The sequence below is a fragment of the Babylonia areolata genome, chromosome 20 (genome assembly GCF_041734735.1).
Source record: "Babylonia areolata isolate BAREFJ2019XMU chromosome 20, ASM4173473v1, whole genome shotgun sequence".
In the NCBI taxonomy this organism is placed as follows: Eukaryota; Metazoa; Mollusca; class Gastropoda; order Neogastropoda; family Buccinidae; genus Babylonia; species Babylonia areolata.
Window position 1 is genome coordinate 3,866,277 of NC_134895.1, and position 15,089 is coordinate 3,881,365.

General features: G+C 50.7%; 1 protein-coding gene across 2 annotated transcripts in view; it reads right to left on the bottom strand.

The window, feature by feature from the left end:
- LOC143294891 (uncharacterized) overlaps positions 1-13,341 on the bottom strand; it is a 16,029-nt gene extending 2,688 nt beyond the window's left edge. For both annotated transcript variants that reach the window (XR_013056952.1, XM_076606411.1), the window contains exons 1-3: positions 10,994-13,341; positions 8,182-8,356; positions 2,955-3,352 (exon numbers count right to left, since the gene is read on the bottom strand). Coding sequence is in view for 1 of the 2 variants with exons in the window: in XM_076606411.1 (XP_076462526.1) it covers positions 2,955-3,352; positions 8,182-8,356; positions 10,994-12,316 (1,896 nt within the window). In the remaining variant the exon portion in view is untranslated. The remainder of the gene's footprint in view (positions 1-2,954; positions 3,353-8,181; positions 8,357-10,993) is intronic.
- Positions 13,342-15,089: the final 1,748 nt, after the last annotated feature.

Here is a 15,089-nt window from a genome sequence, read left to right on the forward strand (position 1 = left end):
GATTGGTTCTGAAACATGATGTGTCCCTCACTGTGATTGGTCCCGGAGTGATGTTTCTCTGTTGTGATTGGTTCTAAAACATGAAGTGTCCCTCACTGTGATTGGTCCCGGAGTGATGTTTCTCTGTTGTGATTGGTTCTGAAACATGTGTCCCTCACTGTGATTGGTCCCTCAGTCATGTGTTTCTGTTGTGATTGGTTCTGAAACATGTGTCCCTCACTGTGATTGGTCCAGGAATGATGTTTCTCTGTTGTGATTGGTTCTGAAACATGATGTGTCCCTCACTGTGATTGGTCCCGGAGTGATGTTTCTCTGTTGTGATTGGTTCTGAAACATGATGCGTCCCTCACTGTGATTGGTCCCTGAGTAATGTGTCTCTGTTGTGATTGGTACTGAAACATGAAGTGTCTCTCACTGTGATTGGTCCCGGAGTGATGTTTCTCTGTTGTGATTAGTTCTGAAACATGTGTCCCTCACTGTGATTGGTCCCTCAGTCATGTGTTTCTGTTGTGATTGGTTCTGAAACATGTGCCCCTCACTGTGATTGGTCCCGGAGTGATGTTTCTTTGTTGTGATTACTTCTGGAACATGTGTCCCTCACTGTGATTGGTCCTTGAGTAATGTTTCTCTACTGTGGTTTGTTCTGAAACATGTTATCCTCACTGGGATTGGCTCTGAAACATGACGTGTCCTTCATAGTGATTGGCTCTAAAAGATGTGTCCCTCACAGTGATTGGCTCTGAAAGATTATGTGTCCTTCACTATGCTTGGCTTTGAAAGATGTGTTTGTCAGTGTGATTGGCTCTGAAATATGACGAGTTTGATACTGTGATTCCCTGAATGATGTGTTTGTCACTATGATTGTTCTCTTAGTGATGTGTTTCACACTGTGATTGGTCCCTGTAGAAAAATGCACTTCGACAGTAAAACAATTGAAATTGCAGAAAGGGGAAAAAAAAAAAGGTGGCGATGTCAGTGTAGCGAGGCGCTCTCCCTGGGGAAAAGCGGCCCGAATTTCACACAGAGAAATCTGTTGTGACAAAAAGAGTAGTACAATACGATATAATACAACACAACACAACACCTTGACGTCAAATATGGTGCGGTGCTTGGTTCTCACAACACAACACAACACAACACAACACAACACAACACCTTGACGTCAAATATGGTGCGGTGCTTGGTTCTCACAATACAACACAACACAACACAACACAACACAACACCTTGACGTCAAATATGGTGCGGTGCTTGGTTCTCACAATACAACACAACACAACACAACACAACACAACACCTTGACGTCAAATATGGTGCGGTGCTTGGTTCTCACAATACAACACAACACAACACAACACAACACAACACCTTGACGTCAAATATGGTGCGGTGCTTGGTTCTCACAACACAACACAACACAACGCAACACAACACAACACAACACCTTGACGTCAAATATGGTGCGGTGCTTGGTTCTCACAACACAACACAACACAATACAACACAACACAACACAATACCTTGACGTCAAATATGGTGCGGTGCTTGGTTCTCACAATACAACACAACACAACGCAACACAACACAACACAACACCTTGACGTCAAATATGGTGCGGTGCTTGGTTCTCACAACACAACACAACACAACACAACACAACACAACACCTTGACGTCAAATATGGTGCGGTGCTTGGTTCTCACAATACAACACAACACAATACAACACAACACAACACCTTGACGTCAAATATGGTGCGGTGCTTGGTTCTCACAACACAACACAACACAACACAACACAACACAACACAACACCTTGACGTCAAATATGGTGCGGTGCTTGGTTCTCACAATACAACACAACACAACACAACACAACACAACACCTTGACGTCAAATATGGTGCGGTGCTTGGTTCTCACAATACAACACAACACAACACAACGCAACACAACACAACACAACACAATACAACACAACACAACACCTTGACGTCAAATATGGTGCGGTGCTTGGTTCTCACAATACAACACAACACAACACAACACAACACAACACAACACAACACAACACAACACAACACAACGCAACACAACACAACACAACACCTTGACGTCAAATATGGTGCGGTGCTTGGTTCTCACAATACAACACAACACCTTGACGTCAAATATGGTGCGGTGCTTGGTTCTCACAATACAACACAACACAACACAACACAACACAACACAACACAACACAACACAACACCTTGACGTCAAATATGGTGCGGTGCTTGGTTCTCACAACACAACGCAACGCAACGCAACGCAACGCAACGCAACGCAACGCAACGCAACGCAACGCAACGCAACGCAACGCAACGCAACGCAACGCAACACAACACAACACAACACAACACAACACAACACAACACAACACAACACAACACAACACAACACAACACCTTGACGTCAAATATGGTGCGGTGCTTGGTTCTCACAACACAACACAACACAACACAACACAACACAACACAACACAACACAACACCTTGACGTCAAATATGGTGCGGTGCTTGGTTCTCACAACACAACACAACACAACACAACACAACACAACGCAACACAACGCAACGCAACGCAACGCAACACAACACAACGCAACGCAACGCAACGCAACGCAACGCAACGCAACGCAACACAACACAACACCTTGACGTCAAATATGGTGCGGTGCTTGGTTCTCACAACACAACACAACACAACACAACACAACACAACACAACACAACGCAACGCAACGCAACGCAACGCAACGCAACGCAACACAACACAACACAACACAACACAACACAACACAACACCTTGACGTCAAATATGGCGCGGTGCTTGGTTCTCACAACACAACACAACACAACACAACACAACACAACACAACACAACACAACACAACACAACACAACACAACACAACACCTTGACGCCGAAGATGGCGCGGTAGTTGGTCCTCTGGCACGTCTTGCAGCGGATGGCCAGCAGGTGGGGGTCATCTTGGTCCAGCCAGGACGAGGAAGAGGAGGAGGAGGTGGGCGCCTCGTTCTGCACCCACCTGCGCACGAGGCGCGTGACGTCGAAGCTGACCCACCCTTCCCGCACGTGCGTCTCGAGGCGGGCCACCAGGCTGCGCTCCCTCAGCCTCCACCGCTTGAGCCTCTGCAGCTCCGTGATGACCAGGGTCTGGCCGTGCGGGTCGCGGGCGTCCTTCATCTTGTACACCCACAGGCGTGCGGACCTGACGGCGCCCGTCACCTTGCCCCTCACCCCGAACTTGTAGGACCCCGTGCTGGCCTTTTTCAGCCGGTGGCGAGGACCCACTGTTCACAGAAATGGAGGGATGGTGGGGGGTGAGGTGGGTGCATGAGGGTGTGTGTGTGGGGGGGGGGGGGGGGGGGGGCGGGGGGGAGGTGCACGAGATGTGTTTCCCCACCTCAGGCTCGTCCTTTAGTCATATCTTTTATGGAGATCGCGCGCGATTTCAAGAAACAGAACCATGCATCCTCTCTCCCTGTTGGCAGGCGGCTAAATGGTTAAGACGCTCATCTTCCAAAATGGATCCAATGTTCGTGAGGACCTAGGTTCGATTCCCACTCTCACCCTTTCTCCCGAGTTTGCCTGGAAAATAAAACTACATCTATTCATTTGGATGAGACGATAAACCGATGTATTGTGTGTAGCATGCACGTGGTGCACTGAAAAGAACCCACGGCAAAAAAAAGGGGGTTGTCCCCTGGCAACATTCTGTAGAAGAAATCCGCTGTGGTCAGTACATACAGATACATGCATGCACTCAAGGCCTGACTAAGCGCGGTGCTTTATGCTGCTGTGGGGGTATTCAGTGCACGTCAAAAGTGCTGGGTAACATGGAAGAACGTGAGCGGTACTTGACGATATGGAGTGCAGCAGTGTCCGGGGTCAGGGAGGTCAGGTGTGTGCCGCCAAGTGCCAGCGCCACTTCACCCCCCACCCGTCAGGTCCGGGGAGACGTGTCACACGTCATTGTCGCCAATGTCGTTCGCCACTTTGTGTTCTGGCAGATTTTGTACGGTGGTTTGATTCCGCGCGTCATAAACCACCCCTTCCCTCCCCAATTCAACCCCCCAACTCCTCCCCTCCCCTCCCCAGCACCCCCCAAACCCCCCCTCACCACCTGGTCCAAGACGGTCACCAGGTCTTCGGGAGTGCCAGTTACCTGGCTTGCTTTTGAAACAGGCAAAGATAATCTCTGAACCAGTCAAAAATTCTGCCTTCTCCAACACCGATTTATACTCATTAAATGCAGCACAAGTTTTGTGAAACGACAATTTCAGACAGTCAGCAAACAAAGCCTGTTGGTAAACTGCTGTGAGGACATAGCTGTGAGACGTGGTTTTGATGTCACAGTTGTGGTGACATGGTCGTTAGGAAACCACGTCTCACTTATGAGACATGCTTGTGAGGACATGGTTATGAGACATGACTGTGAGGACATGGTTATGAGACATGGTTGTGAGGACGTGGTTATGAGACATGTTTGTGAGGACGTGGTTATGAGACATGGTTGTGAGGACGTGGTTCTGAGACTTGGTTGTGAGACATGGTTGTGAGACATGGTTATGAGACATGGTTGTGAGACATGGTTATGAGACATGGCCTTGAGGACATGGTTATGAGACATGCTTGTGAGGACGTGGTTATGAGACATGACTGTGAGGACATGGTTATGAGACATGGTTGTGAGGACGTGGTTATGAGACATGGTTATAAGACATGTTTGTGAGGACGTGGTTATGAGACATGTTTGTGAGGACGTGGTTATGAGACATGGTTGTGAGGACGTGGTTCTGAGACTTGGTTGTGAGACATGGTTGTGAGACATGGCTGTGAGACATGGTTGTGAGACATGGTTATGAGACATGGCCTTGAGGACATGGTTATGAGACATGGCTGTGAGGACATGACTTTGAGAACGTGATTGTGATTGCACACTCGTTTCATTTTTTACGGGGGAAACGTGTGGCTCTAGCCAGTGCCGCATGGCGCAGGCCCACGGCAGCCACACAGCACACACACACACACACACACACACACACACACACACACACACACACACACACACATGTCAATGCCAGCCAGTCTGTCCATGCCGTCACAGTCGGCACGTGAACATGTTATACAGCAGTGCTGAGGACTCAGGAACACATTTTAGCGGAGCATGCTTTCAGGTCACAGTTTGGCCCACGCGTGCATATTCATTATACATGCATACGTGCGTGCGTGTGTGTGTGTGTGTGTTTGTGTGTGGCGGGGGGTGTAGGGGGTGACTTGGGGGTGACTGGTGGACGGCAGAAAGAAGAAAAAAAAAGCATACATACAGAGGGTACGAGGGTGTGTGAGGGATTATGCACAGGGTGGAGGAGAAGGAAGGGAGTTTACTTCTCTCACACAGAATAATATTTTTTTATGAGCTCCACCGGTTCACTGGGGCAGTGAAAAAGCACAGGTGTGCAGGCTATTCTTCCCCCAGCTGTGCCAGCATTTCTTCAGCTTTTTTTTTCTTTCTTCATTTAACTGTGCCGGCTTTTCTTCAAAAAAAATCTTGCAATAAAACCCCCTCTCCTACCACCTCTTCCCGTCACTGACTCTGTATTTGTGACTGCTGTGTGAGTTCCGCCCCACCCCCAACCTCTCTCCTCTCCCCTCCCCAGACGGCGGGGCGACAGGGCAGGAAATAAGAGTAATCTATTACCCAGCCATATGTTGAGAGCCCCCTTACCTCTTATCAATATGTCCAATCTGTGCTCCGCCTGTCGCTCTGCCCTTTCTTCGCCTCTTCTGACGTAGGCTGGGGGGTGAGGGGGGGGCTTTTTTGACACCCATGACTCATGCTTGCACGCAAACACGCAGTCAAAACACATAGAGATACACCGGCAGACAAACAGACAGACAGACAGACATATATATTTGTACACACACAGAGCTGTATGTCTGTCTGTCTCTCTCTCTCTCTCTCTCTCTATATATATATATATATCTGTACACACACTCACAGAGATGTCTGTCTGTCTGTCTATAAATATATATATATATATATATATACACATACATACATCTGTGTGTGTGTGTGTGTGTGTATGTGTGTATGTGTGTGTGCGTGTGTGTGTGCGTGCGTATGCGCGTGCGTGCATGTATGTGTGTGTTTGAATGTGTATGTATGTGTGCGCGTACATACGTACTTCAGCGCTCGTGCGTGTGCACTTGGGCGAGTGTGTGTGAACGCGTCTATATTTTGTCCAGTTACTGTTTCCTCTCTCTGTCTTGAGCATCGTGTGCTGAAGTGTTCCGGAACTCCTGCCTGCTTCCTGCAATGGGGGAGGGCGTGGGGCGTAGAGGTGGGAGTTGTCTGGCAGGCTGGATTGGGGGCGGGAGAATGGAGGATGGGGGTCGGGGGTGGGGGTGGAGTTAAAAGTGGCCCGGGGGAGGGTGGGAGGGTGGTGCATTCATTCATTACTTGATATACTGATGTGGAGTGATGTTACAGCTGGCCTTGCCAGCCACCTCAAACAGTTACAGCATTGTATGTATGTATGTTTGTTTGTGTATGTTTGTGTGTGTGTGTGTGTGTGTGTGTGTGTGTGTGTGTGTGTGTGTGTGTGTGTGCGCGCGCGCGGAAGGGAAGCTTGTATACTGTTTACTGCTGAATTTAAAGCGTACAAACACCTCCCATCGACACTGTTTCATCTGTCCGCTGTCCAGCACGTGTGTGTTTCCAATTTCATACACTTTCATTTCTAGCATCACACTTCCGCAGTGTGTGTTTACGCGGAGAGGACGAACGGATGTGATGAAGTGACGGTGAAGACAGACATGACCAGCCCCCCGTTCTGACTGACATGACCACCGGCTGCCACACACACGGCAGCTGACTGTATTCGCCAGTTATTACACTAATGACAAGAAGACATTGATTTCATCGACTCACTTTCACGCTAGAAATTCGAAGGTTAGAAATGAATGATGCCCCATTCCCCAAACAACCATTATTACTACGAGAACCATTCGTGTTTTGACAGTCAACGCAACAATACGGGCAGGAAGTGAAGTCAGACGGGCACGGGAAATGACGTCAGTAACGGACAGGGTGTTAGGTCAGTAAGGGACAGTGGAAAAATGTCGGTTAGAAAGTGGCAGGAAGTGAGGTCAGTTGGGGACAGAAATTGGGGTCAGTAAGGGACAGAAAGTGAGGTCAGTAAGGGACAGGAATGGGGTCAGTAAGGGACGGGAAGCGGGGTCAGTAAGGGATATGAAGTGAAGTCAGTAAGGGACAGGAAGTGAGGTCAGTAAGGGACAGGAAGTGGGGTCAGTAAGGGACAGGAAGTGAGGTCAGTAAGGGACGGGAAGCGGGGTCAGTAAGGGACAGAAAGTGAGGTCAGTAAGGGACAGGAGGTGGGGTCAGTAAGGGAGAGGAAGTGAGGTAAGTAAGGGACAAGAATGGGGGTCAGTAAGGGACAGGAAGTGAGGTAAGTAAGGGACAGGACGGGGGGTCAGTAAGGGACAGGAAGTGAGGTCAGTAAGGGACAGGAAGTGAGGTCAGTAAGGGACAGGAAGTGAGGTCAGTAAGGGACAGGAAGTGGGGTCAGTAAGGGACAGGAATGGGTCAGTAAGGGACAGAAAGTGAGGTCAGTAAGGGACAGGAAGTGAGGTCAGTAAGGGACAGGAAGTGAGGTCAGTAAGGGACAGGAAGTGAGGTCAGTAAGGGAAGTGAGGTCAGTAAGGGACAGGAAGTGAGGTCAGTAAGGGAAATGAAGTGGGGTCAGTAAGGGACAGGAAGTGAGGCCACAAAGGGACAGAAAGTAATGTCAGTAAGGGGCGGGAAGTGAGGTCAGTAAGGGAAATGAAGTGGGGTCAGTAAGGGACAGGAAGTGAGGCCACTAAGGGACAGGAAGTGAGGACAGTAAGGGACAGGAAGTGAAGCCAGTAAGGGGGCGGGAAGTGAGGTCAGTAAGGGGCGGGAAGTGAGGTCAGTAAGGGACAGGAAGTGAGGACAGTAAGGGACAGGAAGTGATGTCAGTAAGGGGGCGGGAAGTGAGGTCAGTAAGGGGCTGGAGGTGAAGCCAGTAAGGGGGCGGGAAGTGAGTTGCCCGGAGCAGAAAGCGTGGTCACTCACAGTCACGGCCAAAGAGCAGCAGCTGTGTGGGCCTGGCGTAGTAGCGGTCCCTGTGCCCGCCCTGGTCATGCTGTGCCACGTCAGAAAACACCTCGTCAGGCAGCTTGGGCGGCCAGGGCTGTCTCTGGAAGGTGGGCACCAGGCGTAGCTTGTCCAGGAGCTGAGCTTTCAGGACCTGCACAACACGCGGTCTCCCAGCTACTTCCTCCTTTCCCGGGCGTTTAAAAAAACCCAAAAAACCATTCTGTTCTTTCAGAAATGGATACAAACAGATGTAACTATACACATTTTGAATCCACGATACAGTTTTCTGTTCTTACTCATATCGTTTCTTTCTCACACTGTTTCCATGGCATGTTTGTATTATATAAACACGCGCTTACTTGCATTCTGACCAAAGCGCAACTAGGTGAGTGCTAACAGGAATACTACTGATGCACACAGCCATGTGACTACTGTTCAGGGTATGTGGTGACTGCAGTGAGGTGACAGCTCTACAAGGTGTGATGACAGCAGTGAGATAACAGCTCTACTGGGTGTGATGACAGCAGTGAGGTGACAGCTCTACTAGGTGTGGTGACAGCAGTGAGGTGACAGCTCTACTAGGTGTGGTGACAGCAGTGAGGTGACAGCTCTACTAGGTGTGTTGACAGCAGTGAGGTGACAGCTCTATTAGGTGTAGTGACGGCAGTGATGTGACAGCTCTACTAGGTGTGATGACAGCAGTGAGGTGACAGCTCTACTAGGTGTGATGACAGCAGTGAGGTGACAGTTCTACTGGGTGTGATGACAGCAGTGAGGTGACAGTTCTACTGGGTTTGGTGACAGCAGTGAGGTGACAGCTCTACTAGGTGTGATGACAGCAGTGAGGTGACAGCTCTACTGGGTGTGATGACAGCAGTGACGTGACAGCTCTACTAGGTGTGATGACAGCAGTCAGGCGACAGCTCTACTGGGTGTGATGACAGCAGTGAGGTGACAGCTCTACTAGGTGTGGTGACAGCAGTGAGGTGACAGCTCTGTGGGGTGTGATGACTGCAGTGAGGTGACAGCTCTACAAGGTATGATGACAGCAGTGAGGTGACAGCTCTGTGGGGTGTGATGACTGCAGTGAGGTGACAGCTCTGTGGGGTGTGATGATAGTTGTGAGGTGACAGCTCTATGTGGTGTGATGACTGCAGTGAGGTGACAGCTCTACAAGGTATGATGACAGCAGTGAGGTGACAGCTCTGTGGGGTGTGATGACAGCAGTGAGGTGACAGCTCTGTGCGGTGTGATGATAGTTGTGATGTGACAGCTCTGTGGGGTGTGATGACAGCAGTGAGGTGACAGCTCTGTGGGGTGTGATGACTGCAGTGAGGTGACAGCTCTGTGGGGTGTGATGACAGCAGTGAGGTGACAGCTCTACTGGGTGTGATGACAGCAGTGAGGTGACAGTTCTGTGGGGTGGGATGATAGCTCTATTGGTTGAGGTGACAGCTCTATGGAGTGTGATGACAGCTCTATTGGTTGAGGTGACAGCTCCATGGAGTGTGATGGTAGCTCTACTGGTTGAGGTGACAGCTCCATGGAGTATGATGGTAGCTCTACTGGTTGAGGTGACAGCTCTGTTTGGTATGATGATAGCTCTATTGGTTGAGGTGACAGCTCTGTGGGGTATGATGATAGCTCTACTGGTTGAGGTGACAGCTCTCTGGGGTATGATGATAGCTCTACTGGTTGAGGTGACAGCTCTATGGAGTGTGATGATTGCTCTAGTGGTTGAGGTGACAGCTCTATGGAGTGTGATGATAGCTCTACTGGTTGAGGTGACAGCTCTATGGAGTGTGATGATAGCTCTATTGGTTGAGGTGACAGCTCTATGGAGTGTGATGATTGCTCTACTGGTTGAGGTGACAGCTCTATGGAGTGTGATGATAGCTCTACTGGTTGAGGTGACAGCTCTGTGGGGTGTGATGATAGCTCTACTGGTTGAGGTGACAGCTCTGTGGAGTGTGATGATTGCTCTACTGGTTGAGGTGACAGCTCTATGCAGTGCGATGATTGCTCTACTGGTTGAGGTGACAGCTCTGTGGAGTGTGATGATAGCTCTACTGGTTGAGGTGACAGCTCTGTGGAGTGTGATGATAGCTCTACTGGTTGAGGTGACAGCTCTATGGAGTGTGATGGTAGCTCTATTGGTTGAGGTGACAGCTCTATGGAGTGTGATGATAGCTCTATTGATTGAGGTGACAGCTCTGTGGGGTGTGATGATAGCTCTATTGGTTGAGGTGACAGCTCTGTGGGGTGTGATGACAGCAGTGAGGTGACAGCTCTGTGGGGTGTGGTGACAGCAGTGAGGTGACAGCTCTGTGGGGTGTGGTGACAGCAGTGAGGTGACAGCTCTGTGGGGTATGATGATTGCTCTACTGGTTAAGGTGATAGCAGTGATTAGACACCGAGTGTGGTGTTGGAATCAGGGGCACTGCTCTCTGCGAGAATGCTGTCAGTGCCTGCTGTCTAAAGCTCTGCCCTCTCGCTGCAATGCTTCCCCAGCCTGCGTTGAGATTGGAACACACTTGTCTCTTTTATGCATTGAAGTATGGCTGTTACTCGGAGAGAGCGAGAGACAGAGGAAGAAAGAGGGAGGAGAAGAAGAAGAAGAGAGTGAGACAGAGACAGAGAGAGAGAGACAGACAGACAGACAGAGAGAGAGAGAGACAGACAGACAGACAGACAGACAGAGAGAGACAGACAGACAGACAGACAGACAGACACAGACACACACTCACAGAGAGAGAGAGAGAGAGAGAGAGAGAGAGATTTCTCTGACCTGTTTATGTAGTTCTCTCGCCTCAGCCAGTTTGACTTCAGTCGGAGAACACCCCGGACAGCCCTTACTGAGAGGTCCGCTCTTCTTCTTGCTCTTCCACTTCCTCTTCTGTTTCACGTCCTGATGGGGCTCTGCAAGGTCCTCTCTCTCCGTCTGCTTCTTCTTTTTCTTCTTCTTCTTCACCATTTTCCGCTTGCTCGCCTGTCTGTCTGTTTTACCCTTCTTCTGTCCCTTCAGTGGACTGGGAAGGTCGCCAGGCTCAGGGTGTTCAGCAGACTGCTTGTCCGGATTGTCCCACCTGGGTCTGTTGCCCGACCACCGCCTGGGGACTGGGTCTGGGGCTGGGTGTGGGTCTGCTGTGGGTCCTGGCTGTGGGGGTGCTGAATCCCTGTGGGCTGACGCGGACTCTGGGTCCTCAGGCACCGGCAGCACGTGCTTGGTACTGTTGGTTCTGTGGTGGGAAGCGTTGTGTTTGAATGACAGGTGTTCGCGATCTGTTTCTGGGTCGTCTTCGTCGACCTTTTCTTCGTTGTTCTGGCGAAGGATGTGGCGCCATCTTGGTCTGTTGACCAGTTTCTCATCACTGGATTCAGCAGAGGTGCTCAGGGATGCTCTGTCGACATCTTTCGCGTCCTGGTCGTTGTTTGGACGGCGGGTTGAGAAACCCTTCAGGTTTCTTTCGGTGGTTGTGTTTGCATGTTTATTTTCAACAGCTGACTGAAGACCAGACTGCCGTGACTCAGGTGAGGGAGTGGTGACGGTGGGGGTGGGGGTGTTGGGTGCTGATTCAGGACGGAGTAATGACGTTGTCGTCAATGGAGCGCCACCTGGCCGTTCTTCTGACGACGGTTTGTGGCCAGCAGATGACTGAGGGGTGTTGGCAGGGTCAGGACGGGAAGAGGACTGCTGACCTCCCTCCACACCGACCTCCCTCTCTGAGGGTGCTGGCTGCGTTGTCATGGCAACAGTGCTGCTGCTTCTGCCTCTTTCCGGGGTCGTCTCCCTGGCCCCCTGCCCGTCACCTTTCTCGTCCCCCCCTGCTCCCTCCGCCTCCTCCCCACCCCTCTGGAGCGAGTCATGTCCCGGGACAGTGACGTCATCTCTCACATCCTCACTGGCTGCTCGTTGCCCTGTCCCGTCTTGAAGGTCGCCATGATGGTGACGGTGACGGTGATGATGCTGCTGTTGCTGTTGATGAGCAGGTGATGTGGGGGGCGAGGTGGGGGGTTCGGAGGGGTCGGGCTGAGGGGAAGCCTGGCAAAAGAAGAGGAGGATGGTGGAGAGGAGGAGGAAGAGGAGGACTGCTGAGGTGGGGGGAGCCATGGTCACCTGCCTCCCAGCCACGTCTCGCCGTGCCCAGCAGTGGTCAGGGACTGCCACAGACCAGGCTGTCAGTGCGCCGCTCTCACTTCAATGCAGTCTTTCATCGGCTGAACGCTTGAAACGGCACCGCCTCTTTCACTGTCTGATGCAATCTGCCGTAATCTGCCGTTGACTGAACTTTTAAAACGGGAAGAATACTAAACTTTTTTGTTTGTTCTTTTGTTTTTGCAATCCTGCGCGCAAAGCGTCACCAATCACTCGATCATAAAAGCCAGTGTAAAGCTCGCAGTCTAACAAGGTTACGATGCAGTGGACAGTCCTAAAATAATCTCCTGATGTGAAACTGCGGTATTTGGTCTGAACTGCTCGGTCAGACGGCCAGCAGATCAACAACACCCACAGGCACAAACAGCTTGCTGGTCAAAGGACGTCAGCTGGAGCTCAGCTGGTCAGACACAGATGCACACACAACTGACGACAAATCAGAACACACACTCAGGCGCAGTGAACGTAAATGTCCGTCACCAACTCAGCCCGATATGAGGAGTGTCAGTGACTCCCACCCCCACCCCTCTTTCTCCATTCACACCAGTGAGGGGCCGTCAGTGAACACCAGCAGTGACAGGGCCTGTCAGCACATTATTGCTGTCAACACACACACCCACAGACCTCTGACAGGGGGAGATGAGAGGTGTTCTCAGGGCGGCACAGCTCGAACCGATGCCGTCACAGCCAAGCTGAGCCAGTGTCATCCAGTTCCCGACCACTGACAGACTTCGGTCAGTGCTGGAATGGCTGGCACAGTCCTCACAGTCACAGACCTGTCGACAGGGTAATGCACAAGTGAACGCGTGCCATTGCGTGCAAGTGTTATGTATACGTGCGCGGCGCGCACTCGTGCGTTTGTTTGAATGCGGTTGCGCGGCGCGCGCGCGCGCGCACGTTCGAGGCGACCCGTCTGAGAAATTCACGTTTCAGTGTTTGTCTGCGTTTCTTTCTTTTTTTTTCTGCCACTTTTATCGGAGAGGAAATCAACACCCATGCCCTTCCCCCCTCTCCCCTGAAGGAGGCCGGCAGCGATGACGTTGTGCTGAAAAGTGTCCACGCAGCATTTGTCAACTCAGGCACACACCTTCTTCCTGCTGCCCTCCGATTGGTTAGCTTCTGGCCTTGATCCTGATTCTGGTCAAGGAGACCACCTATTTACGTGCGGTGTGCGTGTGTGTGTGTGTGTGTGTGTGTGTGCGCGCGCGCACGTGGGCGTGTGTATGTGTGTTTGTATGTTTGTGTGTGTGAAAGAGAGAGAGAGAGAGACAGAGACAGAGAGAGACTGAGGGGGGGAGGGGGGGGGGGGGAGAAAGGAAGGGTTAGGGAGTGGGGGTGGTGTAATGTCAGTATTCCGATTGACTTTCCCAACCAGTATACAGAGTGTTTACAATGTCAGTTTAACCCGGAATCTAAACTGAATAGCTTGACAGTGTACTACTGCAGTCACTACTGCTACCTCGCTGCTCTGAAACTTCTACTGCTGCTGCCACTACGACTGCTACTACAACAACTACTGCTCCAACTACAACCCAATACTACTACTGCTGCTGCTACACCTGCTGTTGCAACTACTATCACTACGACTGTTGCGACAACTGGGCTACTACGCTGCAGCGATTGAAACTGCTGTCAGCAAAAGAAGCAACAACCTACAATGATAGTCGGTCATGTTCTAATGCGAATTAAACAAAAATAGCCTTTTTTGAGGTCGTATGTGGCGGGCTTTCCAATAATGATATCAACTACAGACTGACGCTCACTCCTCCTCCGAACACGTTGCTCGTGGCGTTAACACAAAATGCGTACATACAAATATAACAACAAAAAACGTGCACTCAGGAACGACATACACTAACTATATTGACACGCACCCTCACACACAATTCGCGAGCACTCACACATGCACGCCCCCCCCCTCCCCCTCCGCGCACACACACACACACACGCGCAAGTTAACACACAAACACAAGCGCACGCACGCGCACACACGCAAACAGACAAACACACACATCCACACACACACACGAACGCATGCACACACACGCAAGTTAACACACAAACACACACACACGCACACACACGAACGCATGCACGCACGTATGCACCCGCACACATGCGCGCGCCTGCTCACAGACAGACAGACAGACAGACACACACATATATATATATATATATATCCCCTCCCCCGCAACCCCCCCCCACCCGACCCCCCCATCTCCCCCTCCACACACATACAGAATTTGAAGTCGAACCCAGACTCTTATTTAGAATGCCTTTCCACCTTTCTTTCAATGTGTTACTGTGCTGATAACAACGTTTGTTGCTGAGTGTGCTGGTTATTTGCAGATCTGTCTATCTATCTATCTATATTCCCTTGGTCAAGGTGTGCTGTGAGGCGGTTTAGTAGGATCCTGACAAGTATCTTGCCTGCGATGGAGAGCAAGGAAATGCCCTGATGGTTATCACAGGCTTGCCGGTTCCCCTTTCACTTGTACAAGTGAATGATAGATGCATCTTTGAAATCCTGGGGGATCGTCTCTTCTTTCCACATGAGTGAGTACAGCTGATGGAGCTTCTCAGTCAGCACAGTGCCTCCATCCTTGTAGACCTCTGCTGGTATGGAGTCTGAGCCAGGTGCTTTGCCACTGGATAGCGGACGGATTGCTTTCTGGGTCTCAAGAAGTGTTGGCGGATCGTCCAGTGCTGCATTACTTTTGTTCCAATT